General features: G+C 36.2%; 1 protein-coding gene across 2 annotated transcripts in view; it reads left to right on the forward strand.

The window, feature by feature from the left end:
* CARS1 (cysteinyl-tRNA synthetase 1) overlaps positions 1-23693 on the forward strand; it is a 42977-nt gene that overhangs the window by 2542 nt on the left and 16742 nt on the right. Inside the window, exons 2-18 of one of the 2 annotated variants that reach the window (XM_064513126.1) lie at positions 3371-3616; positions 7128-7219; positions 8029-8117; positions 8436-8532; positions 9019-9117; positions 10176-10325; positions 11580-11720; positions 12495-12583; positions 13692-13813; positions 15628-15740; positions 16297-16425; positions 16649-16778; positions 17101-17204; positions 18231-18328; positions 19826-20015; positions 20515-20583; positions 23569-23650. In XM_064513126.1, coding sequence (XP_064369196.1) covers positions 3371-3616; positions 7128-7219; positions 8029-8117; positions 8436-8532; positions 9019-9117; positions 10176-10325; positions 11580-11720; positions 12495-12583; positions 13692-13813; positions 15628-15740; positions 16297-16425; positions 16649-16778; positions 17101-17204; positions 18231-18328; positions 19826-20015; positions 20515-20583; positions 23569-23650 — 2040 coding nt within the window. The remainder of the gene's footprint in view (positions 1-3370; positions 3617-7127; positions 7220-8028; positions 8118-8435; positions 8533-9018; positions 9118-10175; positions 10326-11579; positions 11721-12494; positions 12584-13691; positions 13814-15627; positions 15741-16296; positions 16426-16648; positions 16779-17100; positions 17205-18230; positions 18329-19825; positions 20016-20514; positions 20584-23568; positions 23651-23693) is intronic. The other variant, XM_064513127.1, reaches the window with a different exon arrangement.

The raw sequence follows: 23693 nt of genomic DNA on the forward strand, positions 1-23693 counted from the left end.
CTGGTCAGTACATGCTGGTGTAGGTAATGAGAAAACTCCAAGCCACTCACCATGCAGACGGTCTCCTGTGGTGTTGGTGGGCCAAGCTAAGGTGGGTTGGAAGTGTGGGAGAGGGTTATTGGAGGGTGTGGGGAGAAGGGCATTGAGCACTTGGGAAGGAAGAGGAAACATGTTTCAGTGGGGGTGTGTGGTGAATTAAGGGTATTGTACTTGCAAGTAGAGACACTGAGGGGAAGGAATTGAGGGTGCAGGATATAAATCACAGGAAAACAAGCTTCCCTAGATTGGCTACTCTTGAAGTGGTGTAAGTGAAATTGGAACAGACTTTTATATGAAGAGAGTTCTGAATGATTTCTCTCGCTTAATAAGAAATGGTACCTTCTCCCTGTGATATACTGACTTCTAAAAGACAACGTTGTCCTATTCCTTCTTTCTTCCCAGGAGAGCACGCTGTGGTCCAGGAGAATAATTTTGTTTTGTTACTTTGATCCGGTTTGGAGCTACCCACAAGAAAGCCAAAAGGAGGAATGATTAGTCCTATGTGTATTGACATAGGATGCTCAGAGGAGTTTCAGATTTGCACTGATCACTGAGCCCTCTTTCGAACATAGCAAACTTGCTTGTGTGTCTGAATCTGACTGCAGTATAGTGCCAAATACACCTGTGCTAGCTTTAAGCTAGCTGTTGTGGTTTTCACAGTAGCCATCAATCTAGAAAAGGAAGTTTGGAGCTCAGTACAGACTGTGAGACCAACGTGAGAAACTCATATTTGCACAGTAGTCTGCTGGCAGCTTGCAGCTGCTGTGGCTCAGCTGCTGCTGTTCCTTGAGAAACCTTGTCGACAGCTAGCTCAGGTGTGTTCATGCTGTACTGCAGTTATTTACTACTATGTGTTGTCTTGGACTTCGACTTTGGGCTGAATTTGAATCAGTCTCAAAATAAGACATTCCTCTGACGTCCCCTGGGCTATCTGGTTTCTTTGATGTATTACATTTTTAAGTCTGCTTCTCTTACAACTAGACATAATGTCAAACTTTATAATTTCAAATGTTAAAGTGTATGCCAGAGTTGTTAGAAGTAATTTCTTAGCTGATCTGCGTATCAGTGCTGAAGTGGTACAGGCATTCACAGGCAGTATTTGCCATCTCTCCTCACCAAAATTAGCATGTGCAAGTTCGGTCATCTTTGTTGTATTTATATGTACGTTTGTACAACTTCCCTTTTAGATTGGTTTACAGATGTGGTTGGAAGGCACTTTACTGCTTCAGATTTACTGAGTTGTTTCCCATTAGTAGCCTGATGTATGAATAATGGTCATAATAACCCTAATAATACTTTGCAAATGGTGTGTTGCTTTCCTTGCAATAGATCTTGAGAGATCTTTTCTTTGAGATATAGGTTCATTTCTACACAGTTTATTCCTGTATTTCATTTCTTTTTGCCCTTTTCTCTCATATGATTCATTTATGCAAAATTAACATGAGAAGATTTATGACTTAAGCCTCCGTAATTAATGAACATAACTATTTCAAACTATTTCATGTGTATAAACATGTGGAATTCTGTCTATGGTGATAAACATCAGTGAATATTTAGGAATCTGAAATGTTTATAGTAAAATTAACTATGTGGGCCAAAGCTGACTCCTATACAACTGTGTAAGACAAGCCCATAATGTCTAGTTATGGTCCATTATTTACTTGTTGTTTCTTATTCACAATGGACAACAGCATGGGTAACCCTTGAGAAGGATTTTGACACCTTACCTAAATGTGACTTTGCATTTGAGTGTGAAGTTTAAGTATCTGTTGTGGCCTTTGAGTTTTTTCTATCACCAGTCTTTTTTATTAGTTCTGCTGGACTCTAAAGTGATGTGCCACTACATTTTATTTATGCTCAAAAGAGTCAAACACAAACATACTTGATCTAGCTGCCACATATCATCTTGAGTTCACGTTGTCGTGCCCTGATGCCAGTAGGTTGTACATGTAGTGTTATGGCTACTGAGTGATGTAACAGACTAGTCTGTTATTCTTTCCATTTTATATTTAGTAAAAGTGATGTAGGGAATTGTTCTTAGCTTATACACACCAGAAGAGCAGCCGTTTAAATTTTAATAGAATGTTTTAATATGTAATTTCCATATCTAGGAAAGAGGCTGTTCTTCAAACCTTTCTTAACTGATGATATTTGCATGCATTAGGAAAAACTTTTTAATTCTGCAGTTCCTCACATCCTCTCTGTACCATAACCATCATTCATCCCCCATCCCTTTCCAAAAGCATTGGTCTGTGAGTACCTTCAGTGCTTTGGGAACTGCTCATGAGGAAAAAGATCTTTGTACTATTTAAAAAATCAGCACTTGTGACAGTGGCCTTTTATGGGTTTTGGGAGTAGGGACATGTGTTCTAATACTGCCTCCCTCACTTTATTGCTCTATGACCTTGACTACATCTGAAATTATCTTCTTGGCCAACTACCTAAGCAGGATGTTGGCTTAATGTTTATCCATCACTTTGAACATGAAATGTTGAATCACTGTAGGAAAATACCCATGTTAGGTGTACTAATGTCAGTTGTAGCGAAGATGCTGTAATTTCCACAGTGCTTCACACACACTGACTTGTATGGGGCTTGCCATTGCCGTGAGCAGCCCTACTAAGTAGTCATGGAACGATCCATCACCTCTCTCCATAGGAACGTGTTCCTGCATTCGTAAAGTAAGAGATAATTAAGTCTACTTTGCATATTTACCAAACCAATCATGGATTTAAAAAAATTGTGAGGGAGGAGCATGATCCTTTCTGTATTATCTGTGTAGCTCTTACCCATAATAAATATTTTTCATATGTCTGGGGAGAGAAGATGGTATAGGAGAAATGTGGGAATATGCAGCAACAGTTCAAGAATTTTGAGTTGTTGGAGCAAGTAGGAGTAACTGAACATCATGTTGGGAGCTTGCATACTGGCACCTGTCCTGTAAAGACTTAAGGGTATACTCAACTTCAATAGAAATATTCACAGCCTATCTGCAGTGTATAAAATTAATCACATGTTTAAATCTGTGCAGGATCAGTGTTTCAGCAGGGTGGAGTAGAGAGGAGACTGATGAAGCTTGCTGTGCTTGGAGAATTTCCTCCAATTTCAAGTAGAAAATATTTCTTCATGAAAAGGACGTGTGCTTGTGGCCTTATTATCTTTTATAAAGACTACCTCCAAAAAACTTATCACAGGAGGAGCCTAATCCCATTTATAGAAAATGTATAGTTATTCAGTATCTTGTATTAAATAGTACAAGGATATATTTTGGTCATGGAATCTCCTTTCTATTTTAATTCTGACCAAATGTCCTGTGCCTCTGTCTTTACAGCTTCCAGCTACAGTTTTATTCTGAGCATTAGTGAAGAGGAAGCCAGGGTGAAGGCTTTGAATGAGTACCTGAGCACTCGTAGTTATATCCAGGGGTTCACATTTTCACATGCAGATGTGGAGGTATTCAGAAAGTTTTCGGGGCCACCTGTGGACCAGTATTTCCATGTTGTCCGGTGGTACAGACACATAGAAGCAATCTATGATGGCAGCAGTGAAAAAAATGAGCCTTGTAAACTTCAAACAAGTGAGTAATATGGAATTGGTGGGCAGGTTACAATCTAGCCTACATTGCATTGATTTTTATTGCTAAGAACTCCTAAAAGTTCCTTTCCATTCTTTAGATATTGTTGCACACTTTAAATTTTACCGTATCAGCTTGTATTCAAGGTCATGAAGTTCTACTTGCGTACAGTTGCACTGTAATTGATGGATCCTGAGCTATTTGAATTTTCAAGCTCTGTTTCTGCATTCCCTTGATTGGAAAATTCCTCAATGTACAGAATTTGCTATTTATATCTTCTTTAAAAAGCTAGCCACTGAATAGTGAAAGAATGTTTATTTTTTGATTTAATTAATACAATATTATAGAAAATAAAATATTGGAATTTGCTCAGTCCACATTTTTTTTCCTTGCAAGGGTACCTAAATAATTCTTGTACGGTATACAAATTAGTGGTAAACTGAATGCTGGCTCTGAAGATTGTTATTAACATGAGGTGAATTTTGAAAAGAATGTTTGGGGTTCTTTTAACCCTGGTGATTTAAGGATTGCTGATGTTTTGAGGAAATACTAACCGGTTAATCTAGGTCATTGTGTAAGCACGGGTGCTAGCATTTTTGGGACCTGCATCACTCTCCTGAGATGTTTTCCAATGAGCTAGCCTAATTTAATTGCTTTACAGTGAGATCCTTACTCAGGGAGTCATGATATAATTACTATTAATAACACAGAGCTGTTGTATAGCACTTGCAGTATCTATAAATGACTGCATAATGTCTGTTCTGTCATTTTTGCTGAAGATTAAATAATAATCTAATGTTACTCCAATGCTGTCTTCTTACAACCTGTCATCATATATGTTTTCAGTTCGTAGCAGACTAGCAGTTAAAATCAGACCGCTGCAAGTAGATTTTGTGTGTGTGTGCACCTGCATGGGTTTGCACTGGTTATTGATTTCCTTTCGGTAGTGAAGAAATCTCAGCTGCGCTGCTGGCTCTGATAGTAGATTTAATGCCACTAACTCCAATTCACCTCCAGAATTCCCTGGATCAGGGTGAAGCAATAAAAGAAAAGGTTTCTGTCCTCTTGCCCGTTAAATCTTTGATGATAAGTCTCTTTCTGAAGGCTCACATCTCACTATCTTTACCACCTATGCATGTGTCCCAGAAGTCCTGAATGGGTGTTCTGCAGTGTTCAGTACGCAAATGACACATCGATTGGCCACATTTCATAGAATTTGGATACTATTATATCAGTGGGTTTCTGGGTGCATCAGAGAGCTCCAGAGGTGGATTAGGGCAAATGGACTTCAGTTCAGCCAGGGAGAGACTGTTGCTAACAGAGATGTACTTGAAGAGACACCTTTTACCTCCTTGGTGTTCACGTAGTAGGCAGAACGTGACACCTAACTCTGGAGCTGAGAACTTCAAGATGCAGTATCTGAGTTTTTCTTATGTTTAGTGTCGTTGTAAGTAAAGAAAGCTTTACAGATTTATGTTCTATTATGCTAACCCACATAGGCTTTTTTCTCTGAGGGAAACTTGAGCCACAAATAAGCACGCCAGTGTAATCTTTGTAAATCAAATAGTAAACAAATCCATGCCTTGCTATGATCTGCATTATGGATAGACTGCTCTTGCACTTGAAGTGTAATGTTCGGGTACAGACAATAAAATGTTTCAAATAAATACAAATTTCTGTGGATCCACAGCATGGAGTTAGTATCCTTTTTTTCTAGTTTAGGCAGTTATTGAAGAAAAGGAAGGCCACAAAGAGATGATTTTTTTTTTTTAAATACAATTTACATTAGCTGTGTTTTGGTTTTTTTTTTTCAGTCAAAATGTTCATATGATGATATCAGGGAAATGGAGTTAATGAAGAACATCCTGAAACACAGGATGAGCAAAGGCAATTTTGTTGTCAAAACAAACAGTTTGTATGATATTTTAATTGCATTTAAAATGCATACCATGAGAATTCTTAAAGAGGGCACTGTATATGTTAGCCTGGAAACCTTATTGCATTTCTGAATTTCCTGTTTTGTTTTCATTCCAAGTTAATGTGATAATTAGTTTAACATCATTACGTTTGTAAGCAGGCCAGTGCATAGCAAACTGCAACTCTGAGAGGATGTACTCATACTTTTCTATGGAAAAGCATCAATTTAACAACCATATTGTTTCTTAAAAATTGAAGAAAAAAAAAAGGATGCAAGAATAAGACTGCCCTCTCCCACCCAGTGCATGCAGCAGAGCAGAAGAGCTAAAAGCTGCAGTTTGCAGGGACATGCCACCTTTCCAAAAGTAAGAAGATAAGGTGGGTCTAACCCACACCCAAATAGGAAATATAGCATGTTCCACATTGAATGAATCTTCAGTGTTTTGAAGTATGGTGCTTTGGCTTGAACTGTCCAGGTATTTAAAACAAGACTGTTTGATAGATTGCTTGGTAAGTTGCCATTAAAAAAAAAAAAAAAAAAAGACGTTTTTGTTCAATAAACATTGATTTGTTGAACTAAAACTCTTCCTGAACACAATTACTGCAGTGACATTCTGGAAGAAAAGTACTGAAAACAGAATGAGAATTTTGAAAAGAGAATGTTGAAATGTTGTGATGAAGTATAAACTTTCTGTTTTGACAACACTGTTTCATTTTGCTTTGAAACTTATGTTATACAGTTTGTATATATGTAACATTATTTAAAAATTTCTGTTACGGTTCAGCAACATACAACTTCAGTGTTTCAGGAATTAGCAAAGCTTTTTTATTCCTATTTACGTCAAAGGCAGATTTCAAAATGTTGAAATTCCCCAAGTATAGTAATGATGCTTCTTTCCAGCTCCTTTGAATGTTGTCACTAATGTTACCCTGGGCTTCATCCGCTCTCTGTAATGGCAAAATTTAGCCTTTTGCTGAACTGGAGCATGTTTGTGGTAAATGAGTGTGTTCAAAAATGCTTTGTGTACACAGCAAGAATGTATGATAAAAAGCTGAGGTTCTTTCTGAACCTTTTGGTCTGCCCTCCCTCTCAACCTAAGTACACATATTCTGTCAATATTGGCTCTAGAGGCCAAGTCTGGTCTCTGGAGATTTTTTGTGAATTCTGTATGAGATCTATAATATGCAGTCATGGTAAAATCAGTGGCATTGCAGAAAACCCAGGACTGACATAATATTTTATTAGTAATTCATTAAATTTCAAAGCTCTTGTTAATGCGTACTGAATTGCTCTTTTTAACACATACTGAATTGCATGTTCTCACTTTTATAACCTCTTCCTTCCTGTTATTTGAATCAAAGGTTAATAGGAGTGACAAGACAGTAGAAAATAAACTAGACTGCAATCATTTACTTTGCTTTTAGTGGCTTTGAAAGAAGCTCTAACAAAATTAGTTTGGTTTCTAGGACAGGAGCTGTTTTGTCTAATTATATATTTTTTATTTTGAAATAACGATGTGATAGGTAGAAAATTTTATACTGCAAATCTGTTTGTAAAATGTGTTTTCGGTTCTCTCTAAATTATTTTTTTCCTTAGGTAAAGGCAAGCGTATGCAGCCTCACTGGTCTCCCCCTGAAGGGACAAAACATTCTAGACTCTGCCTCTATAACAGCCTGACTCGCAATAAGGTGACTGAATGAAAGAAAAGTGGAGTTTTGCACAAAAACACAAATAGAAAAGCCATCTAAATGTTTGTTTCTTAAGTGTCTTTTGTATGAGTAGAAAGGTTTCTGGGTTGTATTTTGTAGACTGTTAACAAGCAAGTGCGAAAGGTACTATTTCAAGTATGTTTGCAGAGGCAAGTGTTACAATATGCACAAGTGTGTGTGTGCACATGTATGTGTATATTGCATAAAAATATGTAATACGCACATGCAAGTTACTGTCATCCAAAATAGCCAATAATTCAACTGTAATAAAATCAGAATAAAATAAAATCAGAAATTCTTTCTTTAGATCTTGTCCATGCAAGAAAGTCTTGCCGGTTATATTAATGTAATACTGGTAAAACTTCATGTAGTCTTTTTGGGGAGTCCTTCAGGGAAAAGAGGAAAATGAAAAGTACTAATGTTATATGGGATGTAGTATCCAAATATGCATGAAGCGTATAACTTCTTTCAATGTAAAAAACCCCTCATCTTCCCCTCTGTATGCACAGGTTGAAGAGTGACCTACCTGATCCAAATCTTTATAATTTGGTACCTTGTTTGATAGAGTGCAGATAACATAAGCAGCCACATTCTCTTCTCTCTCTCACGTGGTAAAGGTAGTGGTAGTCTTTTCTTATAGTGAAACTGAGAGTGGAATAGCAATTACCTTTTTTATAAATCAAATTCAGAGTCTTTTTCATGTTCTGATCTTTCATTTGTGATGTTACTGGACTGAGACCATATGTCTTCAGTTTCTTCTGCTCACTATACCTTCCCTTTCAATTAAGGAAATATTTCAGCCTCAGAATGGAAAAAAGGTCATGTGGTATTGCTGTGGTCCGACAGTATATGATGCTTCTCACATGGGACATGCCAGGTACTGTAGTTCCTGATTTTGATGTAAGTAGTAACAGTTTCTATAGTAAGCAAAAGATTAAATAGGAAAATGTACTTTATTTAGACAAATGTATTACTGGAGAACAATCTTGTTATACTCAACACTCAGGAGTCAAGGCTAGAAAAAGCATATTATAACTTGTATTATGTCATTGTGTAATAAAAACTTACTAGTAGATGAGAGAAGGTTAAAACTGCTGTAAATTTATTGGCACCAAATTGAAGTAGTTTACGCTTAGGATAGAAATGTGTTTGAAGTGTTCACTAAAAACTCCCCTACATATTTTTGTATTTTTAGGTCATATATCTCATTTGATATCCTGAGAAGAATCTTCAGGGATTATTTTAAATTTGATGTTTTCTATTGTATGAATATTACAGATATTGATGATAAGGTAAGGTCTCTTAAAATTGCCATCTGAAATAATGTAGTTTGAGCATGGGAGCAAGGGAGCTCTATGTAAATAGTGCAATTGCCATTTCATGAGCCAAGATAAATAGTGTACTGACTAACTTGGACATATATGTCTTATAAAAAGTCATTGATTTTTCTCTCTTCTTTAGCATTCCTATGCTAGCAGAATCTGTTTTCTTGTGTATAAATGAATGCTGTTCCAAATAATAGAGACTAACCATTTTAAAAAGATAACTTGTTCTGATGGACTTTTTCATTCTCTGTTCTTGAGGTACTTAATTAACTCTGCTGAAGTACCTAAATGCCTCCATATGGTGTGTTTAATTCATATTGCTGCCTGTAATTCTTGTAGCTTGTTAAATTTGTAGGGATTTTGAAAAGTCATTTGCATGTAATAGATTTTATTTGTATATTCTATAAATATATGTCACTTCACAAAAATATTGCCATGTTTCCGCCTTGTTAGATCATCAAGAGAGCAAGACAAAACTACCTTTTCGAACAGTATAGGGAGAACAAAGCGACACCAGCTCAACTACTTGAAGATGTTAAAACTGCCTCAGAGGTGGGCTCAGTGTTTAATCCCTTCTAGTATCTTAAGTTTCTTATTCAGTAATGTAGCAAGGCATCTAAAAAATGTTTCCAAGTTTGCTGTTGTTACTCACTTGTTTAAACTTTCTATTTGTTTCAATTATACTGAACTGGTACCACACAAATTGAAACATATTAAACTGTTACTGGAATGGCAGGTCACTTGGATCCATTGTTTTAGAAGTATGGGCTGAAGTCTTTCAACACAGTTGACAAGATGTATCTGTGCAAAAATAATGTCTGGTTTTTATGTCCATAGAGCTGTTTGGCATGTGCATGTATATTTTGTTGTAGGATTGGGAAAACAGGTCGAAAAGCACTTGGATGTTTGTTAGAATTCAAACTCAAAGTAACTCTTCAGAACAGTTTTTAAATGGTAGTATGTCTGCAGTCTTTTAAACTCTGAACCCTTGTAAAAATTATCCTTCTGTATCATTGACAGACTTAGAAAGAACAAAAGTCTGCAAAACTTTGTGATTTAATAAATTGTGTATGTTGGGTTAAAGGTCAGGGAAGGTGGTTCTCTGGTCATTTTAGAACTGCAGGTCACAAAGAGATCATTGGTCTTAATGAACTGAATACAGGCCTGGGAATAGGATGCCTGGAATTTTTGCCCAAATCTGTCATTGCTTGACATGCTCTTTAAGCATAGGATTTAATCTGTGTTTCACATTCATGCTTCTCCATTTCAGATCTGGGATAACCAACTCTGTAATTAGGGTGATTGACTGCATAGAAAATTACTGAATAGCAGTAATTACGATTTTGTAATATTTAAAAACTTTCTGAAAAAGAACAAATGCAGTGATATAAAGCTTAATTCAAATGTGAAATACATTTTTTGGACTAGTGAATGTATTCATTCACCTTTGTTTGATGAGTATGTTTTAGTCTCAGTAGTTTGATATCAGTGGTTTAATAATGTATTATCCATCACAAGCAAGGTACTATATGGCTAAGATATATATTGTATGTGGAATATAGCCCTATTGTAGTACTAGATGCTTTTTTAAATAAATCTTTTTATTGTAGATCTTTTCGGTTAAATTAAATGAGACAACAGACCCAGATAAAAAGCAGATGTTGGAAAGAATTCAGAGTGCAGTGAAGTCTGCTTTTGACCCTCTAGAAGAAGCTGTGCATGAGAAACTCCCCACAGAAGAGATCAACAGATATCACGAGGTCAGCCTGAGCTTGTTTTAAAAGGATATTTAGCTTATAATAGTTAGAGGGTTTTTTAAATATTTTACTTATTCTCTGAAACATATTTTGCAAATTTTTATTTGATAAAAAGAGGAATGGTGGGCCTGAGGATCTTCCAGTCCTTGTCAGGCAATACAGTAAATTCTATCCCTGAGTTCAGCTAAATAGTTTAGGATGCTGTTTTTATCAATTCCCCCTCCTCCCCCCCCCAATTGTCATAATTACTCAGGTATTTTTAACTTTCCAGCAGGGATTTTTTCTTGCATAGATTTAGACTTTCCCTTTGGCTTTTTGGCTTGATGGAATTAGTTTCAGTAGGAATTCATACCATAAGTTGTTGTGCATGCATACACAAAGTTTCAGGACTTGTGGCAGTTTTCTACTCAAGTGTTGTGACTCTGATCAGAGTAGAAAAGTTTCTCATCATGAAAACAAACAAACAAACAAAAGAAATCCTATGCTCAGTTTGATCCAAAGACCATTACAATTAGTGGCAATAATCCTGTTGACTTTACTGGGCTTTGGTACTGCCCCAGTAACCAGCTCAGGCAGTATAATTACAGTCTTTCAGTAACTGGTTTCCACATTCGTCTTTTCTTGCTTTCAGATTATTTGTTTTAATTACTGTAGGAGGCATAAGGTATGTGCTCCCTTCTTGAGAAGTCTCTCTGTCTAAATTATCTTAAAATAATTCCAGTTACTGAAGTATCAGGTGTCTTTAAATATGTGTATACTGACCTAAAAATATTTTAAAAACAACTAAAATCTAAGCAATTGCACCTTATGGGTGATCTCTTGTTGTAAGAGGATGACATCTTTTAATACATGACTGAGAAGCGTATCCTTGCTGAGGTTGAAGTTCTTTCAAACACTCTTTGGCAGCATGCAAAACAGGGTTTCTGTTAGGGTTACCTACGAGTAATGAGGGGAATGGATGATGTGATATAACTGCAGATCCCATCTAATCTTTACGGTGTAAATGCCACATGCATATTCAAATGATTGATATGAAGACAGCTATCAATTATTTTTTTATCTTCTGTTTCCTACAAATTTATGAAAGGCAATATGATAACAAAGTATGATAGAAGCAAGCAATACTCTATATTAATAGCCAGGTGTCTTTTTCCTTAGGCAAACCTCTCTGTTCTGGATAAAGTCTTTCTGCAGGGTTTGAACAGGGCAAGTCTTTGGTCAGGTGTATATAATTTTTTTTTTTTTTTTTTTTTACAGATACTGTTGGAACAAGCAAAAGATTTGCTCTCTGAGTGGTTAGACACAAAATTTGGCAGTCAGGTGACTGACAATTCCATATTCTCTAAGCTCCCCAAATTCTGGGAAACAGAATTTCATAAAGACATGGAAGCTCTCAATGTAAGTATACAAACTGTTTTCTGTTTTAAAAGTGTATATGCCACACCTCATAATGCGCAGAATACAAATTAGCCCCTTAATAGGTTTTAAAATCCTCAAATTTCAACCTTATTGATAAAGTATTTCCTTTAATCTGTAATGTGAATAGGTAGTTGTTAAATTAGGATTAGGACCTGTTCTGTTTCCATCACGACAATTGCAAAACCACTGTGCATGTTATCAGTACCAGATAAGTAGAGATCAAGCTTCACATCTGTGCCCATCCCTTCCCCTTGGTGTAAAATGGGCCTGTAATTCTAAACTGATCCAGAAATTTGAGATGGAGGCTAATAGCTACTCAACAGAGAGCTCTGCCAACTTCAGCATTTAGATCGACTGCTTATTGCTCTCGAGCAGTGAAGAAATTGTGTGTTGATGACAACAAACAAACTTGTCCTTGGTTGTTATAGGTGACTATGCAGTAGTTCAGATCAGCAAAGTTTTATTCAGTTGCCTCCAAATCAGGGACAGACATATTGCCTGTTCTGCCAGAAGCGCAGTAAATGAAATAGCTGATATCTCCTGCAGTAGTTTGTTGGTAATGTGGCCTTAGAGGATAATAAAAAATGAACATAGTACATTAAGTTTCGGAGCAGGAAGCTTGAAGTAGGACTCTTAGATTACACTGTCACTTGCTTTTGAGCAAGTCACTTATAAGCTTTATATGTTTCTGTGTGTATACATATATATATATATATAAAATAAAATATAAAATGCAGTTTTTTTAATTTGTAGGTTTTACCTCCTGATGTTTTAACACGGGTTAGTGAGTATGTTCCAGAAATTGTGGAATTTGTTAAAAGGATTGTGGATAATGGTTATGGGTAAGTTCCCTAATGAATGCTTTTGTCTAATGTTTATACTATATCAGAGCCTAAATGACTGTTAAAAGTTACTGTGAACTGTCTTCTCTGTTTTTAAATGCAATATAGTCTCTTTCAGAAGTAATATCTCTTTGAGTAAAGAAACTTCAGGTTCCTTTGCACAAGACTTGTAACTTTTATCTTGATGATAATTTATGGTACTCTGTGTTTCTTATGATCTATTAAAAATAGAGGTGTTAGTTTATTAAAGAAAGTGAAATCCTCATTTCTTAAAACAAATAGTCAAAGTCTCATTGACTTGAACTGGATTTGACTCAAGGCCTTCAGCAAGGGTTTTCAAAAGTGTGTGTCTGAGTGGATTGCTGGAAATCATTTGTAAAGAACAAGGTTAAAAAAAAGTCTACTTGAACTGTTCTTCTGTCATTATCTGAAATTTGCGGAAGAACAAAGTAATTTTCTAGAACTAAGTATCGTGGTATAATCCAGACTGAAAACTTTGAGTGCTCTTTCTTTTAATAGTCTCAATTTTTCCATGTGGAAATATTTTCATTATGAAAAAAGAAAACTTGTGGTTCAACTGCCATCATTTCTCTTGCATGTTCATGCTCAAAACCTACATTTTTAAATATTTCTTAAAACAATGACAGTACAAAATTGTTTGCCTTGAGGTATCAGTGTTCATGGTGGTCTTGAAACATAACTCTTTGTCATGGCTGTAGTGGGACAAGTTAGCAAAATGAAGGAGGGCAAAATGGACTGTGAAACAAACATGATTCGTGTTATATTATTGCAAAATATTAAGAGGTAACATGTCAGGTTAATGATCCCAAGAGAAGAAATTTCTGCAATAGTTCTGACACATTTTAATTAAATAATGTTAATTGTTCTCCCTTTGATGCATTTTATCCTGGCTTTTAATGGTTTGTCTGAAGTCTTTATGGTAAGGCATAAGAACTTAGGCTAACCTAAGTCACCTTTACCATACTGAGCAATACCATACTCTGTGTGGGCTCACTAGAGAGCTTAAATAAGGTAGTGATTTTGGGGAGGTAAAATTTATTTAAATGTTGATAGAAAGTTAACCACATAATTATTTTTAACTTTTCAGATATGTGTCCAATGGATCTGTATACTTTGATACTATGAAGTTTGATTCCGCTGAGAAACACTCCTATGCTAAGTTGGTTCCTGAAGCTGTAGGTGATCAAAAAGCTCTTCAAGAGGGTGAAGGTAAAGAGGGGAAAAAACATTTGCTTAAACTGCTGTAGGTACACGGGATGTCGATCTTTTCAATTGATTTCACTGAGATCTGCATCGAACTTATTTTCGGAGCTGCATGGTTTACATTCTGCACTTCCTTTACCTCTGGATTTGTTTTTCAAGCTTTTGTAGCTTGAACCAGCACTTTCATGAGTATTTTATTTGGAAAATACTAAGAAATTTTCTTCATTCTAGGATGACATTTTTATCAATTTTTTTATCAGAGTTGTGAATAGCCCAGTTGTTTGACTGCAGCCAAGTCATTTGGCTGTTCATCTGGTTCAAAGTAGGGAGAGCAAGGACGTAAAGGTGAGTCTCTCACATGCCGGGTGAAAGTCCTTCCTACCAGGCTATGGCTATTTTATGACAAACATTTTGATTTTTTTTCTCTCTCTTATTCTGCTGTCATACTGAGAACTCTCTTTACTTTGTAAACCTTGTTGGGTTGAACTAAATCCAAATATAGATCTTTTGATAAGACCCATAGTAGAGAAACAACTTAAAACACTCAATAAAACATGTCTCATTAGTTAGCTCCTCCTAACATAGTACAGTTATAGTAGCAAAGCATCCAAAAATGCATCAACAGAGTATTGAAAGGGTTTTAAATAAGTCATAGGTGAAATTAAGGTAGCAAGCAATGTCTGAGAGAGATGCTGCATTAAACTGCATGAGATTTTCCTCCTAATTTAAATCCTTAGAGCTGAAATTTCTATGCAAATATGAAGAAAGAGGTGCTAGCTTAAACCACCATCTTTGTGGTAACATGAATGCAAAATTTTTACCGCACAACCAGATAGTATCATTATATCGTTGTGTCCTTCTGCAAATATGAACCAATGAAAAATGATTAATATAAATAGGAGTATGCATATACAAGTTATCACTTGTCAGTTTAGCTGCCTTGACTCATTCAAGAAGATTGTCCATACCCTGATAGATGATGTCATTTTGACTTGCAGAGGCAACAGAAATGCTAAGCTTTAAAAGTTGTAACTAATGCAAGTGGAAGTGTAACACTTTTTATATTCAAATTGCATAATGAGATATTCTAAAAAAAAATTGGACTGCAGGTATCTTAAAGTGTGCATCAAAATTAGTTGACAATTTTAACTTTAATCTTGAGAATTTTGGCTTTAATCTCTGTCTTGGATTCTCATGTGGTAAGTTAAGCTTATTCAGTCTTGGTACTGCAAAAATAGTAAGTTCCCTATGCTTTAAGGAGTTAAGATGTTATAATAAGAATACAACTCAAATGATCACAAGGAGCTCACAGTGACTAATGCACAACACATTTGTGATAAAAACAATGATAATAAATATAGAGATACTGAACAACTACTAGCCATCAGCAACTGACACAAAGGGTGGAAGAAATACCCTATGGACATATTGTCTGTGCGGATTTGAGTCAATTCTAGTCTGAACTTTGTTATTTCTAATTTTGGAGTGAATTGATCCTGCTACCTTATTTGCCTGTGAATATAGGTTTTGTTATGGTTTTGTATTGCTTTTTCTGAAACTGCAAAATTGGAGTTGTGCCTGCAGAAAGAATGTAGATGAATCTTTTATGTCAAAGCTTAAAAAGCAGTGGAGCTGATACTTGTAAGCTTTCTTGTCAACCAAGCATTGATCAAAAAGCAAAGGAATAGCAAGGTTAATTATGATGAATTTTGAGTGTTTTTTTTTTTTAAATTCACTTGGTGTGAGTTTTGAGAGAGACAAGAATCAATAATGCTGGTGTTTAAATAAAATGTAAATATTTGTATTTTCCCATTTGAAAGGTGACCTGAGTATCTCAACTGATCGCTTGAATGAGAAGCATTCTCCAAATGATTTTGCTTTGTGGAAATCCTCCAAGCCAGGAGAGCCTTCATGGGACTCTCCATGGGGAAAGGTAAGGACATTGTAATCGGGATTTAGTTCCTCTACAGCTTATTAAGTACCATGTTTTATAACACACAAATATGGTGTCTCATATTAATGATGTCTAGATCATGGGGGTCTTGTAATCAATTGTACGTTCCATTGCTGTGTTCATTAAATGATTTAGAATGCCACTATTAATGATTTAGAATCTAGCTAGATATTTCTTGAACAGAATTTTGTTCGCAGGCTTATGATGACTGCTATTATTATATTATCTCCTACTTATCTACAGTCTTTATTTGCAGAGATTTATCTATCCTGTTTCCCTTTGTGATCAAAAATACTGATTGTGTTCTGTATAATCTGTATAATCAAGCTGTCATAGATTTATATGCAGGACTGGATCTTGAAGTCCAAAAGCATCCTTTTATGAAGCTGAGACTATGAATCTTTTTTTCCAGATAACTCTGTATCTGATTTCTTTACAGGTATAACTGTTTAGGGGCATACAAATGAGGAAATGGTACGCAGGCAGGAGAGGAGAAAAATTGATTAATAGTGAAATAATGTCTTTGTCTAAACAGGGCCGTCCAGGTTGGCACATTGAATGTTCTGCAATGGCTGGATCCATTCTAGGAGAGTCGATGGATATTCATGGAGGAGGGTTTGATCTCCGTTTTCCACACCATGACAATGAACTTGCACAGTCTGAGGTGAATGAAGTGTCAATGGCCTTCAGTCTCCAGTGAGAAAGCTACGTGCTTAGCTTTGACTGCAACTTATGCAGATCCATCAGTTAATTTTTAAGATACTACCTGTCTTTTGTATAAGCGTAACTTTTTTTTTCTCACTATTTATTTATACTTATATTATCCTGTTTTGTGATATATATTTATACAGTGTTGGGTCTTCCGTGTTCTTTTGTTTTTGCTGCAGGCATACTTTGAAAATGATCACTGGGTTCGATATTTTCTACATACTGGCCACTTAACAATTGCTGGCTGTAAAATGTCCAAATCTTTAAAAAATTTTATTACCATAAAAGATGCACTGAAAAAGCATACAGGTAAAAATAACTTCGGAATTTGAATGCTTTTGATGTAGTTTGAGTGATGACTGTGTTAATTTTGTTATTTAGGCACAAAATGAAGTTTGTGGAAGTGACTAATTCCAGGTGTCTTTTTCCATCACTAAATAGCGTAAATAACTGTAGAACAGCTTCCCTGTTCTTCATCTGTAAAACGTGGATGATAGTGTCTCCCCTTTTTGGTAGATGTATTGAGAGTAACAATATTAAAGATTGTCATGTTCTTAGCAATTACAGTATCGGAAGCCATTTAAATACTTCAGGTTATGATTATTTTCCTTGTTTATTTTAAAACTGATAGCACGGCAGTTACGGTTGGCTTTCCTCATGCACTCTTGGAAGGATACACTGGACTATTCGAATAATACCATGGAGTCAGCTATTCAGTATGAGAAGTTTATGAATGTAAGTAAGCTTTCCATTCTTCCTTCATCTCTATACACTTTGTGCTGTCATACATGCTTCAGGCAATACAACCCAAAGATAAGTGGGTCATATCCCCAGAAGGAGTTGCCTTCTGAATTCATCAGATAGAATCCCCCAATATTTGTTTAGCTACTGCTGACCACTGAGTCACCTAAATTCCATAGACGGCTACGTTTTTCTGCACTGGGTGCTCTCTCAGGCTCTCTGAGTTTTGACATCTGTGAGCAGCTTGGCAATTGTAAGCAAGATTATTTTCTCAGCTTAGCTTGCTTTTAAAACTCAGTCCAACGTGCACTCTCAAAATATGCCTATCAGATCAAACTTCAGACAAATACAGCCAAGAGAGGAGGAGTAGTGTCATTCCTATCTTATCTCCTCACCACATACATAAAGCATTTGTCTTTATGTCTTGCGGCTGGGATGTGAGGGGTCAGACACTGTTCTCTGCGTAGTTTGGAGCAGTGATTTAAAACCACATTTCCCACAAGAAGACTGTACAGCATTATCAGATCATTGATCTTGGTCTTTCCAGCTGAAGCTGTTATGCTTTTTATGTAAAACATTTGCTTTGGGCCATGGAATAAGTGAAAATGACTTCTCACCAAGCAGGATGCCCACCTGAAAGAGCCCCTTGCTACACAGCCGTTTTTATTTTTCAGCTTATAGTGCTAGCAAAACACTTAAAAACCTCCCTTAAGAACTCTCATCTAAACAGAGCATAACTTTTTAAAATGGATTTGTATTTGAGCAGCTTAATGTTAGAGTACCGTATTGTATTATGCAGTGGCAGAGCCAAGACATGGAACTGAATTACAGTACTACTGTGGTTTACAGAGTTATGCAAAATATGTGGGTTTCCCTGTTTTGACAGACGTTCAATAATCCTGGCTGAAATAGTGTTGAAACCATCAACTTTAGAAGGCTAAGTAAGAAATAGACCTTTTCATAGTAAATATTGGTTGTGTGTAATTTAACCTGATTTTGAGCTATATTCTTCTTTTATAGGAATTCTTTTTAAATGTGAAGGATATTCTTCGAGCTCCCACTGATGTGACAGGCCAGTTTCAGAAATGGGAAAACCAGGAAGCAGAACTGAACAAAAAGTGAGTGGAACATTCTTACTTCTCTGTGAATAGCCATTGTGTAGATGCATGTTTTGTTTCTTCCCCCGCCCCTTGCAAAATGCCTTACTAGTGATACTTAGACTTCTGTAGCACTTCCAGTGAGGATCTCAAAGTCCTGTACAAGCTACTGAATTTAACCTGGCAACAGCTTTATCAGGTATAGATAAAACTCGTAACTTCACTTTTGTTAAGTGTATTTGTATACCTCACCGCTCTATTTCTGTTGGGAAAGAGAACTACTTTGTTATATAGCTGTCACTTTCTTCATTACTTGAAATTCTGTTCTCCCATCAGAGGAATGACTGATAATTCTGATACAGTCTTTAGAACTCTAAAAACAATATTTTACACATTTCAAAGTGCAGTGAGTAAACTGAGACAAACTGAAGTTAAATGACGTGACTAAGCACAAAAGAAAAGATCAGAGTGCCAATGTTTGAAAAGCTAGTGTGTTGCTGAATTGAGAGAATATTAATATTGCAGTGTTTCACTTTTATAATGAGACTATTGTTACTGTGTGCAATATGAACAGCTTTTTGTGTGGTTTTTATTATTTGTGAAATTTAAAATTGATTTATCTTGCTTATTTGGAAGTACTAAATTGCTCCTAGGGCAGCTTATTGTTGTTAAGAGAGATGGCTACTGTTGGATGTCCAAAGTGCAGATGCTTCAGTTTAGTGATGTACTTTGAAAATTTCATTTTCAATTCATGGCTGGTGGAGATGACTATTTTTTAAAAAATGGAGAAAAAATAGTAAGTAACAGAGAGGTGGAAAGATGAGGACAAAGGATTGGGAGGAACGGAAGATAAGCTCTGTGGATGTTTGCTTTTGCCTCCTTTTTCTACCTCTTCTCATTCTTTTTTCTCTGGAAAAAGAACGTCATTTGAACCAGTAGCGGCCCTTTGTGTACCGTTTTACTTGTTATGCCTATTTATGAACCTTGCAAACACTTGCATGAAATTTTTGCTCGTATCTGCTTGTAACAGCTTTTTAGCATCTCAATTTGTGGTAATTTAGCTTCCAAATTGGTGTTCCTCTTTGGAAAGGTAGTAAACAGAAAACTCAGCTGAAACACAGGGAAAAGAGAGCAATACTGTAAGAATATAGTAAATACAGGAAGATACTAAATAACCAAATTGTTCTGCTTGTAAAAACTGGTATTAAAAAGTCAGTTCCTGGGGGGAAAAAACCATTTATTTATGTATTTATTTATATTTTTTGGACAGTTGTTGCCAGTTAGATTATCCTGCCTGCCTTTGTTCATAGAAGCAAAACAGCAGTCGTGATGATGCTTTTCTCTTGCTCATCTGTTTTTCTTCAAATATGAACTGTGATCAACAAAAGATTATCTCACTTTTAGGTCCCCTTTACTCTTTTAATAGTAGTTCTTCTGAGTAGATTGGAGACATTCTTCAGAGTACATTGCAGATACTTTTGACATAAATAGTAAAAAAAATATTTTTTTTCTTCTTAGTTTTTACGACAAGAAGGCAGCAATTCATGAAGCACTGTGCGACAATATTGATACTCGCTCTGTCTTAGAAGAAATGCGTTCATTAGTCAGTCAGAGCAACTCCTATATTGCTGCAAAGAAATCTTCCAGACAAATGCCAAACAGACTTCTTTTAGAAAACATCAGTTCCTATCTCACTCAAATGCTAAAGGTATGTCATAGCAAGTACTGAAGTTGCTATTGCACTGTGCAATTACTACTGTTGTATTTTTGAAGTGTGTAGGGATCTGTACGGTCTTTGTTTAAATCTTGCAGGAATCTAGAGACCTTCTCTTCCCCTGCCCCACCCCCCAAAACCCACAAATTCCAGTGCTTGTTGCAGCAGGAACAATTTGGAGCCCTTTATGTTATATTTTAACTTTATTTAATGTTTTGTTGAATATTATGAAGCCCCTAATACATACAAGGAAAATTAGATAGTAGAAAAAACTATGAAGTCAGATTATCAAATCTTACAGCATTAAAGCTGGACTTGAAAGTCAATGATTGGTATGCTGTATCAATTGAAAAAAAACAGAACATCTCTTACTAGAGCAATGAATTGTGGGTTAAATCAACTGGGTGTCTTCGAACCTCTAGTACCTAATGATTTTGCTTAGTTTTCACATACCTGTTACTTAATGTATACAACTTTTTTTCCCCTTGACCAGATATTTGGTGCCATAGACCATGATGATGCAATTGGGTTTCCTGTTGGTGGAAATAGTCAACACATAAATGTAAGTGAAGGACAAAGCACACTGCACAAAATTACTCTGTGTCCTTTTGTAGCCCTTTGAAAGCTTACATTAGATAAAGTGATTACATTACCAACATGTTGCTGAATTCTGTTCTCACAGCTTATAACATTTGAATCTGAAGCAATTAATTGGTTTAGGAGGCAGATTTTTTTCTTTTACAACAGTTGTTTGTTTTTTGTTTTGTTTAATGACGGACAAATTGTACAGCAACCAGAAAAAGAATTATCTTGTCTTCTGAATGATGAGTGGTTAAGAAAACCACATGTTGACTACAGACAGTACATACTAGAGTCTAAAGACTCATTACAAGTATTTGAATGTTAAGTAGTCTCAAAAATATAATTATACTGATTAAAGATCCTTGTGGTACACCAAAAAACAGCCTGGAGGCAGCTGGAGTTTCATTCTCATTTCGGTCTCTTTTCCTGATCTCATTTGTAACCACAGAATTTATCTGGCGTTTGAAGGCTGTTCTGTTTTGGGCACCCAGCAGTACCACTGTGGTGCAGAATTTTCCTGGGAATACTTGGGAGAAGCCTAATGAAAGTGCTCATGGACCCTGTAGTAATAGTGACATTTCATGGGGCATGTATGAGAAACAACTCCATGTGAAAAGCTGTCAACTTTGTGCTGTGTTCATGATGAAATTTTGACTTGAAAAATGGCAGTGATCTGTCCAAGTGTTTTTCTTTACGTGCAGCATCTGATATCTAGTAGCTTCTAATGCCATTCTCATACAGTCTTGCATTCAAAGATGTGTTAAGTGCACCATGCGTTTTCCTGTGCCTCCACAAAAATAAATAGTTGAAACATTTGGGGTGTAATAAAAAAACCCTTATAATCACCAAAGAAAGAAAAAATCACTTGTGATTGAAGAAGGTAAATGAACATCCACCTGATATTTGCCTGGGCAAGTACTTATGTTGCTGTGCTGTGGAAATCTTCAGTAATGATATAACAAGGATGATAAGAAAGTTGCTAAGCTTTCCATTCAAAAAGCCATCAATAGTGAATTTTAATTTAGCTCAGAATTATTTTGAATTTCAGAAGAAAAGCAGCACCTTGACACTTATTTTTTTTAGGGAAAATGAAAATCAAATCCACATTTATCACTCCAGGCAGTGTTTACAACAGACATGCTTTACAGAGGGATTGGCAATGCCTTGGAACACAAAGCTAAGGCTTTCATTTTTTTAAAGTAGCACTGCCAAGGTTAGCAGGATCAAGAGAATGTGGTGCAGAAGAGGGATTTTGACACCTGTTAGTAAAATCCATGTAACTTTTGTAGTTTTTGTTTTTGTGTACAATGTCAATTGAAAGAATACCAGCAGCTAAGTATCCCTAAGTAGCTGTTTTTGCTTTTCACAGGAGGAAACCTACATTTTTACCCCCTAAGAAATTACTGATTTTAAGCATTATGATATTAAGATGTTTATTCTCAAAAATGTTTTGGCTTTGCCTTTAAATATACCCTCTTTCAGTCTTTCACACAGATACTTCTTAGCAAAAATTACTAGGTGAACATTCAAGGTTGGAAAACTTCTCATTAATTACAGAAGGCTGTGGATCAGGCCCATTGTTTCTTTGTCCAAATGAGATGAAGGAATCAATAGAACTGAAGGTTCTCCAAAAATCTCCAAAAAAGGCACAATCCTCTTTAAAAGCCCTGAAAAAATGATGAGTGTAATTATTATGGTTCAGTAATTTACTTGAAAGCAGAGCAGAAGAGACTTGAAGCAGGAAAACCTCAGATTCCAGAGTCTCAGTTTTCAAGGTTATAAGGTTAATTGTTCTGGAAATCAAAATCTTTCATCTTTAGATGTCGGACACGTAACGAAGTAGCAACAAGACGTGCTTTCGTGATGCCACTTCATTTGCATACCTCAAGCTAGTTTCACTAGAGAGTGCAGTGGAGAAGTGACTTTTGCTCAGTTTTCAGTCTGTTCTTTCTGCTGAACCTGTCAGCACAGGTTCCAATTGTCAAGCTGGTTTTATAGCATGAATTTTTATTTATGAACAGTTTTTACTGAGCCCCTCAGTTTGTTTCATATGGGTATTTTTAGAGCATAACAGACTATCGGATCTGTTGATTGCACGGGAATTTGTCACAGAGATTTAACAGATGGGTAAAGACGTGGAAACTGCAGAGGAAACAAAAGTGTAAATGTTTTTGTCTTTCCCTCTCCTACCCTTCAAAGAAATGAGACTTTTAATGTAACAAGTCCTATTGGTACCCAGCTTCTCGTCTGGGGTTTCCAGAGAAGTGTTGGCAGGCAATGTTGTTCTGTAGTTATTTTTGTAGTCGTTCATTACTGTTCACTAATTGCTCGCTGTTGCTATTCACTGTCATTGAGAGCAGGATTTTCAAGATGTTCCTGTGAGCTTTCATGTTTTTTACATCTGAAATAATCCAACACAAGTTTTCCACCACTTTTTTTTTGGTGGGGGGTGGAATAGGAACAAATGCACAATTGGGATAACTGAACTTCCGAGGAATAGATTTGTATTCTCATGCAAATATGTCTTAACCTGAGTTGCACCTGGTATTATTTCTGACAAGCAGTTTGACCTACATAAGGTATCTTCAGAACATGAAGGGGCAAATTCATCTGGATATAGTTCTCCAGTATAGCCTTGGCAGCTGTTCTTATCCTTGTACTGCGTTTTAATTATCCAGCCTATAGCATAGCCCTCAAAGTGATGTATCTGCACACCTGAAAGGAGAAGAAGAAGGAATAGGGAGAGTGGAAGTTCTCAAGCTGGTTTCATCTGCTCAAAAGCAAAATTATGAACTAACGCAAGTCATTGTCTTGCCCTTGACATCAATAGAGCAAGGACAATTTTTACTGATACAAATCTGCCTTGAGGGTCGACTTCCACCCAAAAGCACATAAGTATGAAGTAGATGAAGATGTGATTTAAATCTAAATTCTGAATAGCTAATTGTAGAAATAATTGTTCCAGATTGAATCTACAGTGATGCCATACCTACAAGTCCTTTCTGAGTTCAGAGAAGGAGTGCGACGAATTGCCAGAGAGAAGAAAGGTGAGAGTTTGCTTTTTCCAGTATTGTTGCACCTGAAACTGAG

Source organism: Dromaius novaehollandiae, chromosome 5 (assembly GCF_036370855.1).
Source record: "Dromaius novaehollandiae isolate bDroNov1 chromosome 5, bDroNov1.hap1, whole genome shotgun sequence".
NCBI classification, from domain to species: domain Eukaryota; kingdom Metazoa; phylum Chordata; class Aves; order Casuariiformes; family Dromaiidae; genus Dromaius; species Dromaius novaehollandiae.